The following is a 15,517-nucleotide window of genomic DNA, read 5'->3' as shown; positions in this document are numbered from 1 at the left end:
AAGAATGTATATTTCCTAGAATGATTTTATACATTTAAGATAGAATCTTATTTTTTCCCAATACATTCCTGTTCATCCCTGGGATAATTAATTTCTGGGGAACATCTTCAGCAGAGCTAGAATTATTACTGAAAGGCATTGCACCAGAGAGTAAAGGCACAGAGGCAGTGGACTGTGGGGAACAGAGTAAGTTTCATTACTAATGCTGCTCTTTTGAGGGGTCCTTTTAGAAAATAATTTAACTTACAAGCACTTAGAAACTTTAAGAAAGTCACTACTCACTGGAGCAATGGGTCTCGTTGGAACATATTTTAACTGACAAGCCCTTACAGCCTTTGTGAGAAAGGAACAGGATATAACTATGCTCAAAATTAAAAAAGTGAAAATTAAGTATCCTGGATCATCGGGGGAAAAAGAGGAAATACAAGTTAAAACAATCAAAACAAAGCCTCTCAGTTTAGGTTGCTTCTTCTGACTTGGGTTGAGGAACATTGGATGAGTTGTGATGAGATACAATCTTGCCAAGTTGAGAGATGATTTTCTTTCTTCCCTCTCCCCCATTTTAAAAAAAGTCCCAAAAGAAATAAACGTGGATGACACAATTTATTATTTTGTTTACTAATTAAATCCATGTCCCTAAGGCCAAATTTGACATAGGTAATTTTGTTCCCACATTTTCTTGTTCACCAAGCATGATCTTAGTACTGTCCCTGAACGACATCATTAGCCCCCTTTTGTTTGGACTTATTTAATTTTCCGTATTTGGTCTTCTTGCACCTGTGCATCGCATTCATTGCTGAAAATAATGTAACCTACTTTTCATCAACTTGTTGCTATAGGGTATTGTAAGATCTTATGAACTTTCGTATTCTTTTTACAGTGAAGTCAGGCAGAGAATTCAAAATATGGGTGTTATTGGAATTAACAGTTCCCAAGGTTGGTCCATATATGCCATAGCACTTGGCTCATTCATGTTTTGTCCAGATACAGTATAGCACTCTTCCCATTCGTAGTCAATGATGTTACAAAATAATGATCTAGGCTGGTGTTTCTCAGCTGGTAGTTTGCAACCCCTGGGGGCTCAGGAAAGGTAGGCAGGAGGCTGTGAGATGTTGAGCGTTTCATTTTGATCTAAAGCAAAGAAAATCTCACTCCTGCACTCCCTTGTTCATTGTGGTCAAGTATTCTCTGTCAGCCTCTTGAAATATACAAGTTATATAGAGACTCAGCACGGACACATGTTTTATTCTTACTTTTTTAGTAAATGTTTGGGGGTCAGAAACAATGTGACTTCCAATAAGTGATACTTATTTCAGTTGTGAAATTAAGCAGTTTGCAGCTGTAGAGACTGAAACCCCTTCGGTGGTTAGTAGAGATGGGGACGAGGCAGAAAGTTTGGATCTAAACCTGCATTTAGTGCTGTCAGTGATTGCAGGAGAGCAAAGGAACCTAGGGATCGTTGGTCACTAAGTCTCCCAGGCAGAGGGAGGGGAGAGGGTGAAAGAGAAGACAGAAAATGAAGGAGAAATAAGTTGGGGGTGGGAAGGTCACAAGCTCCCAAACCTGCCCGCATCCAGTCTTAGAGTCATAAAGTCTAAGGCCAGAAGGGACCATTGGATCATCTGGTCTGACCTCCTGTCTGGCTGTGAAGCATGAGGCTGAGGAATGTAATACATAAAGTGGAAGTGAGCCCCACTTAATGGTCCACTATTTGTCTCTATTGACAATGCCTTCCAGCTTAATACCACCAGCAAACTTCATTCCATTTACTGAACCAGCACTGGGCAGACTTTGTCCTGTCCCTGCCTCTGCCTGGTCCCCACAGTTAGGGGAGTTGCCCTCAGGGTTTTAAAACTAAAAAAAGTGGATTTAGTGCTGGGGGGAGGGGTTGGGTCTGGGCTGTGATAAAGTGATGGAATATTTTCCCAGCATGCGAGTCAGAAACATCTTGTGCAGGGAAAGGGCCAGGGCAAATCACGATGTGAAAGGAACTAGAGCCCTTCTGAAATCTTCCCTGTCACCCTTCTTACCCTGACAGGCAGCAGAGTAACGCCCACTTTTGGCTCCAGATGAGGTTCAACAAGGACAAATGCAGAGTCCTGCACTTAGGATGGAAGAATCCCAGGCACCGCTACAGAGCAGAGACCAACTGGCTTGGCAGCAGTTCTGCAGAAAGGGACCTAGGGGTTACAGTGGACGAGAAGCTGGATATGAGTCAACAGTGTGCCCTTGTTGCCAAGAAGACCAATGGCATTTTGGGATGTATATGTAGGGGCATTGCCAGCAGATCGAGGTACGTGATCGTTCCCCTCTATTCGACATTGGTGAGGCCTCATCTGAAGTACTGTGTCCAGTTTTGGGCCCCACACTACAAGAAGGATGTGGAAAAATTGGAAAAAGTCCAGCGGAGGGCAACAAAAATGATTAGGGGACACATGATTTATGAGGAGAGGCTGAGGGATCTGGGATTGTTTAGTCTGCGGAAGAGAAGAATGAGGGGGGATTTGATAGCTGCTTTCAACTACCTGAAAGTGGGTTCCAAAGAGTATGGATCTAGACTGTTCTCAATGGTAGCAGATGACAGAACAAGGAGTACTGGTCTCAAGTTGCAGTGGGGGAGGTTTAGGTTGGATATTAGGAAAAACTTTCACTAGGAGGGTGGTGAAAGATGGGAATGCTTTAGCTAGGGAGGTGGTGGAATCTCCTTCCTTAGAAGTTTTTAAGGTCAGGCTTTAGAAAGCCCTGGCTGGGATGATGTGACGAAGTGGGACTGTTCTTAATGTTTCCTCTGAATAGTGTGGGGGTGCCTCAGTTTCCCCTAGGCAGTTCTTAAGTATCTAGGGGGTGGAGTAAGGGTGTATGATCATTGCAGAGCCCTAGAGGGCAGGTGTGTGCAGGAGTCTGGACACAGAGAATGGCCGACACCCTGTTTCCTGGCAACTGATGGCCTGGGCCCTTCCCCCCCTGCAAGGTGAGAGCTGAAGGGTTGGAGAACAAAGGAATCAGGTGACCACCTGGCCCGGGAAAGGAACAAAGCCCAGAGGAGGAGGGGCTGGAGGGGGTTTTTTCAGTTTGGGGCTAGCTGGGACATGGAGTGAAGTGCAGACGTGGTTGTCTGGCTCACTGCCCCCCAAAATGGACCCAGCTGAGGGGTCCCGTTCTCTGCACCTGCAAGCTCTGTTTTAGACCATGTTCCTGTCGTCTAATAAACCTTCTGTTTTACTGGCTGGCTGAGAGTCACGTCTGACTGCGAAGTTGGGGTGCAGGACCCTCTGGCTTCCCTAGGAGCCCCGCCTGAGCGGACTCGCTGTGGGAAGCGCACGGAGGGGCAGAGGATGCTGAATGCTCCGAGGTCAGACCCAGGAAGGTGGAAGCTGTGTGAGCTGCGTGTCCTGAAGACAGGCTGCTCACAGAAAGGCGACTGCCCCAGAGTCCTGACTGGCTTCATGGGGAGCAGTTCCAGAGCATCGCCCAGGGACTCCGTGACAGATGATTTAGTTGGGGATTGGTCCTGCTTTGAGTAGGGGGTGGGACTAGATGACCTCCTGAGGTCCCTTCGAACCCTGATATTCTATGATCTTGGAGTCACTGTTGGAAGACAGAATACTGGGCTAGATGGACCTTTGGTCTAACCCAGTCTGGCCGTTCTTATGTACTAGGGAATCTAGTGAGTCGAGTGTAATGGAAGGGAGTAGGAAAATCCCTGGGTGTGGAGAACCCTGCTCACAAACAGGGAAGAATTAGTAGGGGAAGCAGAAGTGGATGGCCACCTGGGAGGCAGTGACCATGAGATGGTTGAGTTCAGGATCCTGACACAAGGAAGAAAGGAGAGCAACAGAATACTGACCTGGGACTTCAGAAAAGCAGACTTTGACTCCCTCAGGGAACTGATGGGCAGGATCCCCTTGGAGAATAACGTGAGGGGGAAAGAAGTCCAGGAGAGCTGGCTGTATTTTAAAGAATCCTTATTGGGGTTACAGGGGGGAGGCAATATAGTGACAGAGGATGTGGAAAAAGCTAATGTACTCAATGCTCTTCTGTCTTCACAAACAAGGTCAGCTCCCAGACTACTGCAGTGGGCAGCAAAGTATGCAGAGGAGGTGAAAAGCCCTCTCTGGACAAAGAAGTGGTTCAGGACTATTCAGAAAAGCTGGACGAGCACAAGTCCATAGGGCTTGATGCGCTGCGTCCGAGGGTGCTTAAGGAGTTGGTGGATGTGATTGCAGAGCCGTTGGCCATTATCTTTGGAAACTCATGGTGATCAGGGGAGGTCCCCGACAACTGGAAAAAGGCAAATGTAGTGCCCACCTTTAAAAAAGGGAAGGAGGAGGATCCGGGGAACTACAGGCCAGTCAGCCTCACCTCAGTCCCTGGAAAAATCATGGAGCAGGTCCTCAAGGAATCAATTCTGAAGCACTTAGTGGAGAGGAAAGTGATCAGGAACAGTCAGCATGGATTCACCAAGGGCAAGTCATGCCCGACTAACCTAATTGCCTTCTATGACAAGATAACTGGTTCTGTGGATGAAGGGAAAGTGGTGGACATGTTATTCCTTGACTTTAGCAAAGCTTTTGATACGGTCTCCCACAGTATTTTTGCCAGCAAGTTAAAGAAGTATGGGCTGGATGAACGGACTATAACGTGGATAGAAACCTGGCTAGATTGTCGGGCTCAATGGGTAGTAATTGATGGCTCCATGTCTAGTTGGCAGCCGGTATCAAGTGGAGTGCCCCAAGGGTCGGTCCTGGGGCCGGTTTTGTTCAATATCTTCATTAATGATCTGGAGGATGGCGTGGATTGCACTCTCAGCAAGTTTGCAGTTGACACTAAACTGGGAGGAGAGGTAGATACGCTGGAAGGTAGGGATAGGATACAGAGGGACCTAGACAAATTAGAGGATTAGTCCAAAAGAAATCTGATGAGGTCCAACAAGGACAAGTGCAGAGTCCTGCACTTAGGATAGAAGAATTCCAGGCACCGCTACAGACTAGGGACCGAATAGCTAGGCAGCAGTTCTGCAGAAAAGGACCTAGGGGTTACAGTGGTCGAGAAGCTGGATATGAGTCAACAGTGTGCCATTGTTGCCAAGAAGGCCAATGGCGTTTTGGGCTGTATATGTAGGGGCATTGCCAGCAGATCGAGGGACGTGATCCTTCCCCTCTATTCCACATTGGTGAGGCCTCATCTGGAGTACTGTGTCCAGTCTTGGGCCCCACACTAAAAGAACAATGTGGAAAAATTGGAAAGAGTCCAGCGGAGGGCAACAAAAATGATTAGGGGTCTAGAACAGATGACTTATGAGGAGAGGCTGAGGGAACTGGGATTGTTTAGTCTGCAGAAAAGAAGGATGAGGGGGGATTTGATAGCTGAATGGTCTCAAGTTGCAGTGGGGGAGGTTTAGGTTGGATATTAGGAAAAACTTTTTCACTAGGAGGGTGGTGAAGCACTGGAATGAGTTACCTAGGGAGGTGGTGGAATCTCCTTCCTTAGAAGTTTTTAAGGTCAGGCTTTAGAAAGCCCTGGCTGGGATGATTTAGTTGGGGATTGGTCCTGCTTTGAGCACGGGGTTGGACTAGATGACCTCCTGAGGTCCCTTCCAACCCTGATAGTCTATGATTCTGTGTTTCATCTGTAATCCTGGGTGAGATTCAATGTTCTCCTGCTGGAACTCCCTTGTTTTGATATTCCCAGCCAGCATTCAAGGACGCATTGAGTGTCTGTGTGATAAGTAACCCTGGATCAGCAGCTCTGACCCCAGCAGCTTGCTTGTTACACTGCAAGCACATTCTGGTTTGGGTGGAGCAGGCTCAGGGTTTGAAGAGAGGGTCGGGCTAGGAAGCTTCTGTTAGTTATGCCGGACCTAACCCCCAGTTTTACTTGAGCAAACAGGAGATCTTAGACACCGTGTGATACTGCTCCTGTGCTCTGTTCCCAAAGTGTTCAGCAGCAGGGGAGGGTCTCTGGCAGTGTGTGTGTCACTGGCATATTGGGGTGATGCTGAAAAAGGACAGAGTAAAGGTGGCATTGTGAGGGTGGCGTGAACCTCATCTCTTCAGTTCCCCTTCCAAGAACCGAGGGGACAGGACTCCTTACCCGCCGAGGTCACATTCTCATAGTTCTCCTGTATGATGTCTCTGTAGAGGGCTCTCTGAGTGGGGTCCAGCAGAGCCCACTCTTCCCTGGTGATATACACAGCCACCTCCTCGAAGGTCACTGGCCCCTGAAAGAGCAAAAGTCCCACACTCAGTACCGGCTGCCCCACTCACAGCCCCACTATTCGTGGGGGAGAGGAGCCAATCAAATGGAAGCTTTGGGAGGCTCACAGTCAACAGAGTCCCACCCCTACCCTGCTCAGAGCAGCCAGGAAACACCAGGGTGAGGGGATGAAGCGAGAGCTCCTCCTCTCTCCCAGCAGATCCATCACTCACCTACTAGCCACTGACTGCTACAGGAGATGGAGCCCCTAGCAGGGTCCAAGGAGAGCTCCTTGATAGGAAGCCGAACACCCTGCTCATTGTGACGAACTGGATATAAAGGGAGAAGAATCTCCCCAAACCTGACTGGTGGGTGGCCCCTTCATCTCTCACAGCAGCTGCTGGTTAGTCGGGTCAGGCTCCAGCACTATAAAACTAAAACTGGTCAGTTTTCCCAGCTCCATGTAGGTGAGTTATTTTCTGTTCAATAAATTAGAGCATTTCCACCTCCGAACCTCATGGGTCTGTTCCTAGAATCTAGGCCACATATTAAACAACTCCCAGCAGCTTTGCCACCCCCAGTGCTCCTCCCTTTCTCCATCCTGTGCATTTCCTGCCCCGTTCCAACCTCCAAACCAGACGGTGCAAAGCTTCCCATTTCCGGTGTATTTGCTGTCCCTCTCCCTCCTGCAGGAACCCCCCGATAATCCCTACCTGAACTGGCTCCTCTGCAGCCATTTCTCTCCTGTCCCATGGGAGGATGGGATGAGCTGGAGTGAAACATGGATGTCATTCAGCAGACTGGAGGGCGAGAAGGGCAGTTGTGGAGGTTTCAGAACAGGCTTCAGTTAATTTCATATCATGATTCCCCCAGGCTCTTTCCCTGCAGACAGACATCCTAGATTCTGCCATGCTAGGGAAATGCTTGATCTCTTTATTACCTTTCAGAGTAACAGCCGTGTGAGTCTGTATTTGCAAAAAGAAAAGGAGTACGTGTGGCACCTTAGAGACTAACCAATTTATTTGAGCATGAGCTTTCGTGAGCTACAGCTCACGTCATGAGATGCATACTGTGGAAAATTCAGAAGACGTTTTTATACACACAAACCATGAAAAAATGAGTGATTATCACTACAAAAGGTTTTCTCTCTCCCCACCCCACTCTCCTGCTGGTAATAGCTTATGTAAAGTGATCTCTCTCCTTACAATGTGTATGATAATCAAGTTGGGCCATTTCCAGCACAAATCCAGGTTCTCCCCCCGCACAAACCCACTCTCCTGCTGGTAATAGCTTATCTAAAGTGATCACTCTCCTTACAATGTGTATGATACTCAAGGTGGGCTATTTCCAGCACAAATGCAGGTTCCCCCCCCCCCCCCCACAAACCCACTCTCCTGCTGGTTATAGCTTATCACTCTCCTTATCATACACATTGTAAGGAGAAAGAAAAGGAGTACTTGTGGCACCTTAGAGACTAACCAATTTATTTGAGCATAAGCTTTCGTGAGCTACAGCTTACTTCATCGGATGCATACTGTGGAAAGTGTAGATCTTTTTATACACACAAAGCATGAAAAAATACCTCCCCCCACAAACCCACTCTCCTGCTGGTAATAGCTTATCTAAAGTGATCACTCTCCTTACAATGTGTATGATAATCAAGTTGGGCCATTTCCAGCACAAATCCAGGTTTTCTCCCCCCCACCCCCCACATACACAAACCCACTCTCCTGCTGGTAATAGCTTATCTAAAGTGACCACTCTCCTTACAATGTGTATGATAATCAAGGTGGGCCATTTTCAGCACAAATCCAGGGTTTAACAAGAACGTCGGGGCAGGGGGAGGTAGGAAAAAACAAGGGAAAATAGGTTACCTTGCATAATGACTTAGCCACTCCCAGTCTCTATTCAAGCCTAAGTTAATTGTATCCAATTTGCAAATGAATTCCAATTCAACAGTCTCTCGCTATTACCAGCAGGAGAGTGGGTTTGTGTGTGTGTGTGGGGGGAGAAAACCTGGATTTGTGCTCGAAATGGCCCAACTTGATTATCATACACATTGTAAGGAGAGTGATCACTTTAGATAAGCTATTACCAGCAGGAGAGTGGGGTGGGGGGAGGTATTTTTTCATGCTTTGTGTGTATAAAAAGATCTTCTACGCTTTCCACAGTATGCATCCGATGAAGTAAGCTGTAGCTCACGAAAGCTTATGCTCAAATAAATTGGTTAGTCTCTAAGGTGCCACAAGTACTCCTTTTCTTTCTCCTTACAATGTGTATGATAAAGAGAGTGATAAGCTATTACCAACAGGAGAGTGGGGGGGAGAAAACCTGGATTTTTGCTGGAAATGGCCCACCTTGATTATCATACACATTGTAAGGAGAGTGATCACTTTACATATGCTATTACCAGCAGGAGAGTGGGGTGGGGGGAGAGAAAACCTTTTGTAGTGATAATCACCCATTTTTTCATGGTTTGTGTGTATAAAAATGTCTTCTGTATTTTCCACAGTATGCATCTGATGACGTGAGCTGTAGCTCATGAAAGCTTATGCTCAAATAAATTGGTTAGTCTCTAAGGTGCCACAAGTACTCCTTTTCTTTATTACCTTGTAGACCTGGCGACTCCTACCAGGCTAAGCCCACAGAGACATTTTTAAACTCTCTTCTCCCTCCCCCTGCCCCATGACAAAGTCTCTGAACACAATGCTAGAAAATAAAGCAGAACCAAAGGAATCACTTTCGATGATTCCATCTGACACTGATACAATGGCAGCCACACCCCAGCAGGAGGGACATGGAGTTAGGAACTGCATTTCCCTCTGTCTGATCCTCATCTTGTCCACAGGAAAGTGATTCTACCCAGGGTGAAGTAATACATCTGTCTGGGCAGATCAGAGATCTGAAAACCTCTGTCTAAACTCTTCTCTCCCACAGCCCCTTTTAGTCTCTATATCTCCTTTTCCCTGTCCTCTCTCCCTGCCTGTCTGGTAGGAAAGTCCCATTCTTGGGTTGTTTGCTCCGCATGGTGGGATTTGCTCCTGCAATTGCTAATGGGAGGAGAAATGGGTGGGCAGGGGGTCTGTTTGTGTAGAGTGATTTTAATACCAGACTGGACCAGCATTTTCCCTTGGTTTCTTTTAGTTACCTGGAGTCTCTGACTCAGAATTTAGTAAAACGAAAAGGAGGACTTGTGGCACCTTAGAGACTAACCAATTTATTTGAGCATAAGCTTTCGTGAGCTACAGCTCACTTCATGGGATGCATACCGTGGAAACTGCAGCAGACTTATATACACACAGAGAATATGAAACAATACCTCCTCCCACCCCACTGTCCTGCTGGTAATAGCTTATCTAAAGTGATCATCAAGTTGGGCCATTTCCAGCACAAATCCAGGTTTTCTCACCCTCCACCCCCCCCACACAAATTCACTCTCCTGCTGGTGATAGCCCATCCAAAGTGACAACTCTCTACACAATGTGCATGATAATCAAGTTGGGCCATTTCCTGCACAAATCCAGGTTCTCTCACCCCCTCACAAAAACCACACACACAAACTCACTCTCCTGCTGGTAATAGCTCATCCAAACTGACCACTCTCCAAGTTTAAATCCAAGTTAAACCAGAACATCTGGGGGGGGGGGGTTAGGAAAAAACAAGGGGAAATAGGCTACCTTGCATAATGACTTAGCCACTCCCAGTCTCTATTTAAGCCTAAATTAATAGTATACAATTTGCAAATGAATTCCAATTCAGCAGTTTCTCGCTGGAGTCTGGATTTGAAGTTTTTTTGTTTTAAGATAGCGATCTTCATGTCTGTGATTGCGTGACCAGAGAGATTGAAGTGTTCTCTGACTGGTTTATGAATGTTATAATTCTTGACATCTGATTTGTGTCCATTTATTCTTTTACGTAGAGACTGTCCAGTTTGACCAATGTACATGGCAGAGGGGCATTGCTGGCACATGATGGCATATATCACATTGGTGGATGTGCAGGTGAACGAGCCTCTGATAGTGTGGCTGATGTTATTAGAATATCTATCCATCACAGGGCCTAATAACATCAGCCACACTATCAGAGGCTCGTTCACCTGCACATCCACCAATGTGATATATGCCATCATGTGCCAGCAATGCCCCTCTGCCATGTACATTGGTCAAACTGGACAGTCTCTACGTAAAAGAATAAATGGACACAAATCAGATGTCAAGAATTATAACATTCATAAACCAGTCAGAGAACACTTCAATCTCTCTGGTCACGCAATCACAGACATGAAGATCGCTATCTTAAAACAAAAAAACTTCAAATCCAGACTCCAGCGAGAAACTGCTGAATTGGAATTCATTTGCAAATTGGATACTATTAATTTAGGCTTAAATAGAGACTGGGAGTGGCTAAGTCATTATGCAAGGTAGCCTATTTCCCCTTGTTTTTTCCTAAAACCCCCCCCCCCCCCAGATGTTCTGGTTTAACTTGGATTTAAACTTGGAGAGTGGTCAGTTTGGATGAGCTATTACCAGCAGGAGAGTGAGTTTGTGTGTGTATGGGGGTGGGGGGGGGGGGTGAGAGAACCTGGATTTGTGCAGGAAATGGCCCAACTTGATTATCATGCACATTGTGTAGAGAGTTGTCACTTTGGATGGGCTATCACCAGCAGGAGAGTGAATTTGTGTGGGGGGGTGGAGGGTGAGAAAACCTGGATTTGTGCTGGAAATGGCCCACCTGCTGATCACTTTAGATAAGCTATTACCAGCAGGACAGTGGGGTGGGAGGAGGTATTGTTTCATATTCTCTGTGTGTATATAAAGTCTGCTGCAGTTTCCACGGTATGCATCCCATGAAGTGAGCTGTAGCTCACGAAAGCTCATGCTCAAATAAATTGGTTAGTCTCTAAGCTGCCACAAGTACTCCTTTTCTTTTTGCGAATACAGACTAACAGGGCTGTTACTCTGAAACCTGTCAGAATTTAGTATTAACAGGGCCCAGGGTTGCCTTATGGGGATAGTACCAGCTGGAGAAAGTCATCACTTGGGCCAGGCAGAGAAGAAGCTTTAATTAATGTCACCACTTCCCAGCACAGAACCCCCACTGGGGGGGGGGGAGCAGCAGCTGCTAAGACTGGTCTCCCAGATCACAATGGAGGCTGCAGTGTCTGACCCAGGAAGCTGAACCCCAATATCCTGAGCAGAGAGGGACAGAGCGTTTGAGCAGCCTTCCCTCCTTTAGCTCTCTGGGGAGAGCAGCGAATGAGAGCACCTCCTCAGAGGGAGGAATTGCTAATTTAATTTGCCCCACTGTCCATCTGGAGTCACTCCTTGTCTGTCCTTGCAGTGCCTCTGGATTAATAATGGTCTCAATGAAACCAGATTTCAGAAAGGATGAGTCCAGAACGCTGTGGAAGAGATCATTGTGTGGCAATGCTAACCCACTTCCCACCTCCCCGGATCTAGGACAAGGCCTGGGGGGCATGAATTTTCCCAAGGGAACCGGAAGTTCCTGCAGTTTTCAAGAGGGGAGAAAAGCAAAATGTGTGATTTCACCTCATGGTGTTTGATAAGTGGATAGAAAGTTATTACGGACACTGGGGGTGGCCAGGGAAGGCCAAGCAGTGCTTGGAGTCAGGATCCTGGCACCAGCTGATCAGGGAGAAGGAGCATGGTTAGTAGCAGCCCCCAGACACCCCCCGGTACCCAGACCCCCAGCCAGGGTCCCAACAGATATTCCCTGGGACCCAGCCCCCAGAGTCCCTGGCCAGGGACCCCAGATACCCCACAGAGCTCCCCACCAGCCAAGGACGCCCCACCAGACCTGCACTGACAGGCTGGGAATCCCAAAGGGTTCCCCCCACAAGGACAAATCCCTGCAGATAAAACGGGTGGGAAAATCCCCGCACGTCGAGGAGATTTTAAATGGACATTTGAGAATGATGGAGAGAACAGGGGAAAATCAGGGGACGAGAGAGCTAACCCTTTGAGGGGAAAGGTGTGTGTGGGGGGGGAATCTCCCTGGATTTTACAGCCACGTGGGAGATGCTGAGAGAGAAAAGGGGACGAGCCGGAGGGAATTTGTATCGGGGGCTGAGAGGCGAGGGGCACAAACAGGGACAGGATCCAATTAACTCCCCCCCTTCCCCCGCCCCCCGGGAATTCAACCCCCCCCCCCCGGCTACTCCGGCTTCTTCCCCCCCCCCCGCCCGACACCCCCCAGGGGACCCCCCCGCCGGGCCCCAGTCTCTGCCCCCCCCCATCCCAGCGGGGTCTGGGGCAGAGAGTCGCTTCCCCCCCCCCCCCCCGGGGTCTCTCGCTCACCGGGGGGCTCCGGCTGGGGGCGGGCAGAGCCCGGGGCTGCCCAAGGGGCTGGTGAACCCCCCCCCCCCGGCGGGCACGGAGGGGTTAATGACGCCCCCCCCCCCCAGCAGGGACCTGGGCTCCCGGGTCCCGACACCCCCCGCCCCCGGGCTGTGTCTGAGTCCCGCCCCCCCAACTGCTCCAGCCCCGGCCCCCGCCGGGCCTCGCACTGAGCATGCGCAATAACAGCTGCTGAAACCCTCCCTCACCTGTGCCGGGGAGGGCGGAAGCGGCCCCGGGGCAGGCTGGGAGATGTAGTTCCTGACTCTCTCCGGACGGAAGAGATGTTCGGGGGGGGGGGGCGGAGGAACCCGGCAGCGAAGGCGCGGGGCGCTGCGGCTCTACCTGGCTCGCGCGGGGCCGTTGGAGCCTCTCCCGGAGGCGGAGGCGGAGGAGGAGGAGGGTTTTGTGTCTCCCGGCTCTGGGCATGCGCAGGTGGCGGTAAGGGGGGGGAGAGTCGGGCATGCGCAGAGGCAGAGCTCACTTGCCGCTGCGCCCCGAGGCTGCGGGGCCGGGCTGCGCCGAAGGGTCTGTGCCGGGGAGACCTTCGTCCGCCCCCCCGGGCCCCGCTCCCGCCGGAGCCGCCCTGGGGACGCCCCGGGCTCCGCCCGCCCCGCTGCGGAGCTGCAGCCTCCAGGTACCGGAGCGAGCCCCGGGGCCGGGCGGTGACGCTGCCCCAGTGTCCGGGGGGGGGGGACACCACCCTGCGTGGGGCCGGGCGGGGGGGAGACCTGGGGAAAGGGGCGGAGGGAAAATGTCGGCGCAGCCGGGACATGGCCGGGGGGGGGGGGGGGAGAAGAGCCGGGGCCCCCCGAGGGGCGGGGAGGGAAAGGGGGGGGGGCTGAGATCCCCTCGGATTTACCGCTGCCCCCCCCCCCCGCTTTCGCTCCCGGCAGCAGCCCGGGTGACCCCCCCCCTCCCTTCCCCCACCTCCCTGAGAAGAACAGGGGGACTTGTGGCACCTCAGAGGCGATCAGATTTATTTGAGCGTAAGCTTTCGTGAGCGGCAGCTCGCTTCATCGCAGGCGTGTGCAGTGGAAAACGCCGTGGGGAGATTTATACACGCAGAGAACATGCAACAATGGGTGTCACTCCGTGCACACTGTAAGCAGAGCGATCAGGAACGGTGAGCGATTACCAGCAGGGGGCGGGGGAGCCTTTTGTAGCGGTAATCAAGGTGGGCCATTTCCAGCAGGTGACAAGAACCGTAGGAGGGGAAATAAACACGGGGAGAACAGTTTTGCTTTGCGTAATGACCCGTCCACTCCCAGTCTCTGTTCGAGCCTAAGTTAATTGTATCCAGTTTGCAGATTAATTCCAATTCGGCAGTCTCTTTTTTTGGAGTCTGTTTTTGAAGTGTTTTCGTTGAAGAATTGCCACTCTTGGGTCTGTAATCGAGCGACCAAAGAGATTGATTTTTTTTTTTGAATGTTATAAAAACCAGTCGGAGAACACTTCAGTCTCTTTGGTCGCTCGATTACAGACCTAAGAGTGGCAATTCTTCAACGAAAACACTTCAAAAACAGACTCCAAAAAAAGAGACTGCTGAATTGGAATTAATCTGCAAGTCTGCTGCAGTTTCCACGGTACACATCTGATGAAGTGAGCTGTGGCTCACGAAAGCTCATGCTCAAATAAATTGGTTAGTCTCTAAGGTGCCACAAGTACTCCTTTTCTTTTTGCGAATACAGACTAACACGGCTGTTCCTCTGAAAACTGGATACAATTAACTTAGGCTCGAATAGAGACTGGGAGTGGATGGGTCATTACACAAAGTAAAACTTTCCCCATGTTTATTCCCCTCCTTCCCCACCCCGCACTGTTCCTCAGATGTTCTTGTTAACTGCTGGAAATGGCCCACCTTAATTATCACTACAAAAGGTCCGCCGCCCCCACCCCCTCCTCCACTCTCCTGCTGGTAATAGCTCACCTTAAGTGATCACTCTCCTTACAGTGTGTATGGTAACACCCATTGTTTCATGTTCTCTGTGTATATAAATCTCCCCACTGTATTTTCCACTGAATGCATCCAATGAAGTGAGCTGCAGCTCACGAAAGCTTATGCTCAAATACATTTGTTAGTCTCTAAGCTGCCGCAAGTCCTCCTTTTCTTTTTGCGAATACAGACTAATGCGGCTGCTACTCTGATCCCTGAGAAGGTCTCTGTTCTCCTCCCCCTATTGTACCCCATTTCCTCTCCACTTTGCTAATGCCCAGTTTGGGCTGTGTCCCCCCCATTTTACCTGCAGTGACTTGTCCTTGTTTAGGTGGGAAATCGTTCCCCTGAGTGATTTCTGAAATGAGAAGAGGGTTAATGGGCAGAGGCTGGCAGAGCCCTGAGACAGAGATACCGCTGGGGGGGCTGCTCTCTGCTGGCCACAGGGCCTGGAAAGGCCCAAGAAGGGGAGGGAGGAGTAAGCGTCCCCCCCCATGGAGATGGCCCAGCCCTAGGTTTCCCAGTCCCAGCTACTGCCCCCTCACCCCCCCAGCCTGCTGGTCACATTCCCAGACCCTACTGCCAGCCCCTCCCCACAGCCAGTGACCTTCTGATTCCAGCCCCACTCCTTTCCCCTGTGAAAGCCAGTGCCGGGTTTACAATGACTCCAGTGGCTTCATGCTCAGAAGGGGCCCTGGCCTGCTCTGCTTCCACTGCACCCTGAGACCCTGCTGGCTCCCCACACTCACCACTTGTTCCTCTCGGTCTGCGTGCGGGCTGGTCGAGGACTCCTCTATGTCCCTTGGCCCTACACCCTGCTCCTCTCTGCCCCCTGGCAGGACCCTAGTGCACCTCCAGCTCCGGGCAGTCTCTGCTTCCCACCACCTATGGGACCCCACCTGTCTCCTGGGAGCTGAGCCACCTGGGACTGGTGCAGAAGCCTGGTCAGTCTCAGCCAGGTGTGGCGGGGAGACAGCGCGGAGGGCTTGGCTGGGTCCCTGCAGGTAAGTGCTTCTTGAGGGACCCCGGC

At 50.1% G+C, this 15,517-nt stretch overlaps 4 protein-coding genes across 16 annotated transcripts in view; 1 reads left to right on the top strand and 3 right to left on the bottom strand.

Moving 5' to 3' along the window:
- Positions 1–15,517, bottom strand: part of LOC125629204 (uncharacterized) — a 570,105-nt gene that overhangs the window by 25,717 nt on the left and 528,871 nt on the right. The gene's annotated exons all lie outside the window — the stretch shown is intronic.
- The window catches only part of LOC125629208 (uncharacterized), a 333,186-nt gene that overhangs the window by 187,918 nt on the left and 129,751 nt on the right, over positions 1–15,517 (bottom strand). The gene's annotated exons all lie outside the window — the stretch shown is intronic.
- On the bottom strand, positions 3,210–12,945 carry LOC142070375 (zinc finger protein 34-like). Of its 4 annotated transcripts, XM_075124148.1 has the most exons (5): positions 12,513–12,597; positions 11,745–11,840; positions 6,909–6,995; positions 6,094–6,220; positions 3,210–5,997 (listed from the first exon to the last, which is right to left on the bottom strand). In XM_075124148.1, the coding sequence occupies exons 3-5, from the start codon at positions 6,930–6,932 to the stop codon at positions 5,861–5,863; spliced, it is 288 nt and encodes a 95-aa protein (XP_074980249.1). In that variant the 5' UTR covers positions 6,933–6,995; positions 11,745–11,840; positions 12,513–12,597; the 3' UTR covers positions 3,210–5,860. The 4 variants fall into 4 exon arrangements, with proteins under 4 accessions (XP_074980249.1, XP_074980246.1, XP_074980247.1 ...); XM_075124145.1 differs by lacking the exons at positions 11,745–11,840; positions 12,513–12,597 and adding an exon at positions 12,761–12,945; XM_075124146.1 differs by lacking the exon at positions 11,745–11,840.
- The window catches only part of LOC125629220 (uncharacterized), a 46,044-nt gene continuing 43,526 nt past the window's right edge, over positions 13,000–15,517 (top strand). For 2 of the 6 annotated variants that reach the window (XM_075124142.1, XM_075124138.1), the window contains exons 1-2: positions 13,084–13,188; positions 15,327–15,491. Coding sequence is in view for 1 of the 6 variants with exons in the window: in XM_075124135.1 (XP_074980236.1) it covers positions 13,015–13,188 (174 nt within the window). In the remaining 5 variants the exon portion in view is untranslated. Of the gene's footprint in view, positions 13,189–15,326; positions 15,492–15,517 lie in introns of all 6 variants that reach the window. The other 4 variants (XM_048834635.2, XM_075124135.1, XM_075124139.1 and 1 more) reach the window with 4 other exon arrangements.

This window comes from Caretta caretta, chromosome 28 (genome assembly GCF_965140235.1).
Source record: "Caretta caretta isolate rCarCar2 chromosome 28, rCarCar1.hap1, whole genome shotgun sequence".
Lineage (NCBI taxonomy): Eukaryota > Metazoa > Chordata > Testudines > Cheloniidae > Caretta > Caretta caretta.
This window is presented reverse-complemented; position numbering and strand designations above follow the sequence as displayed.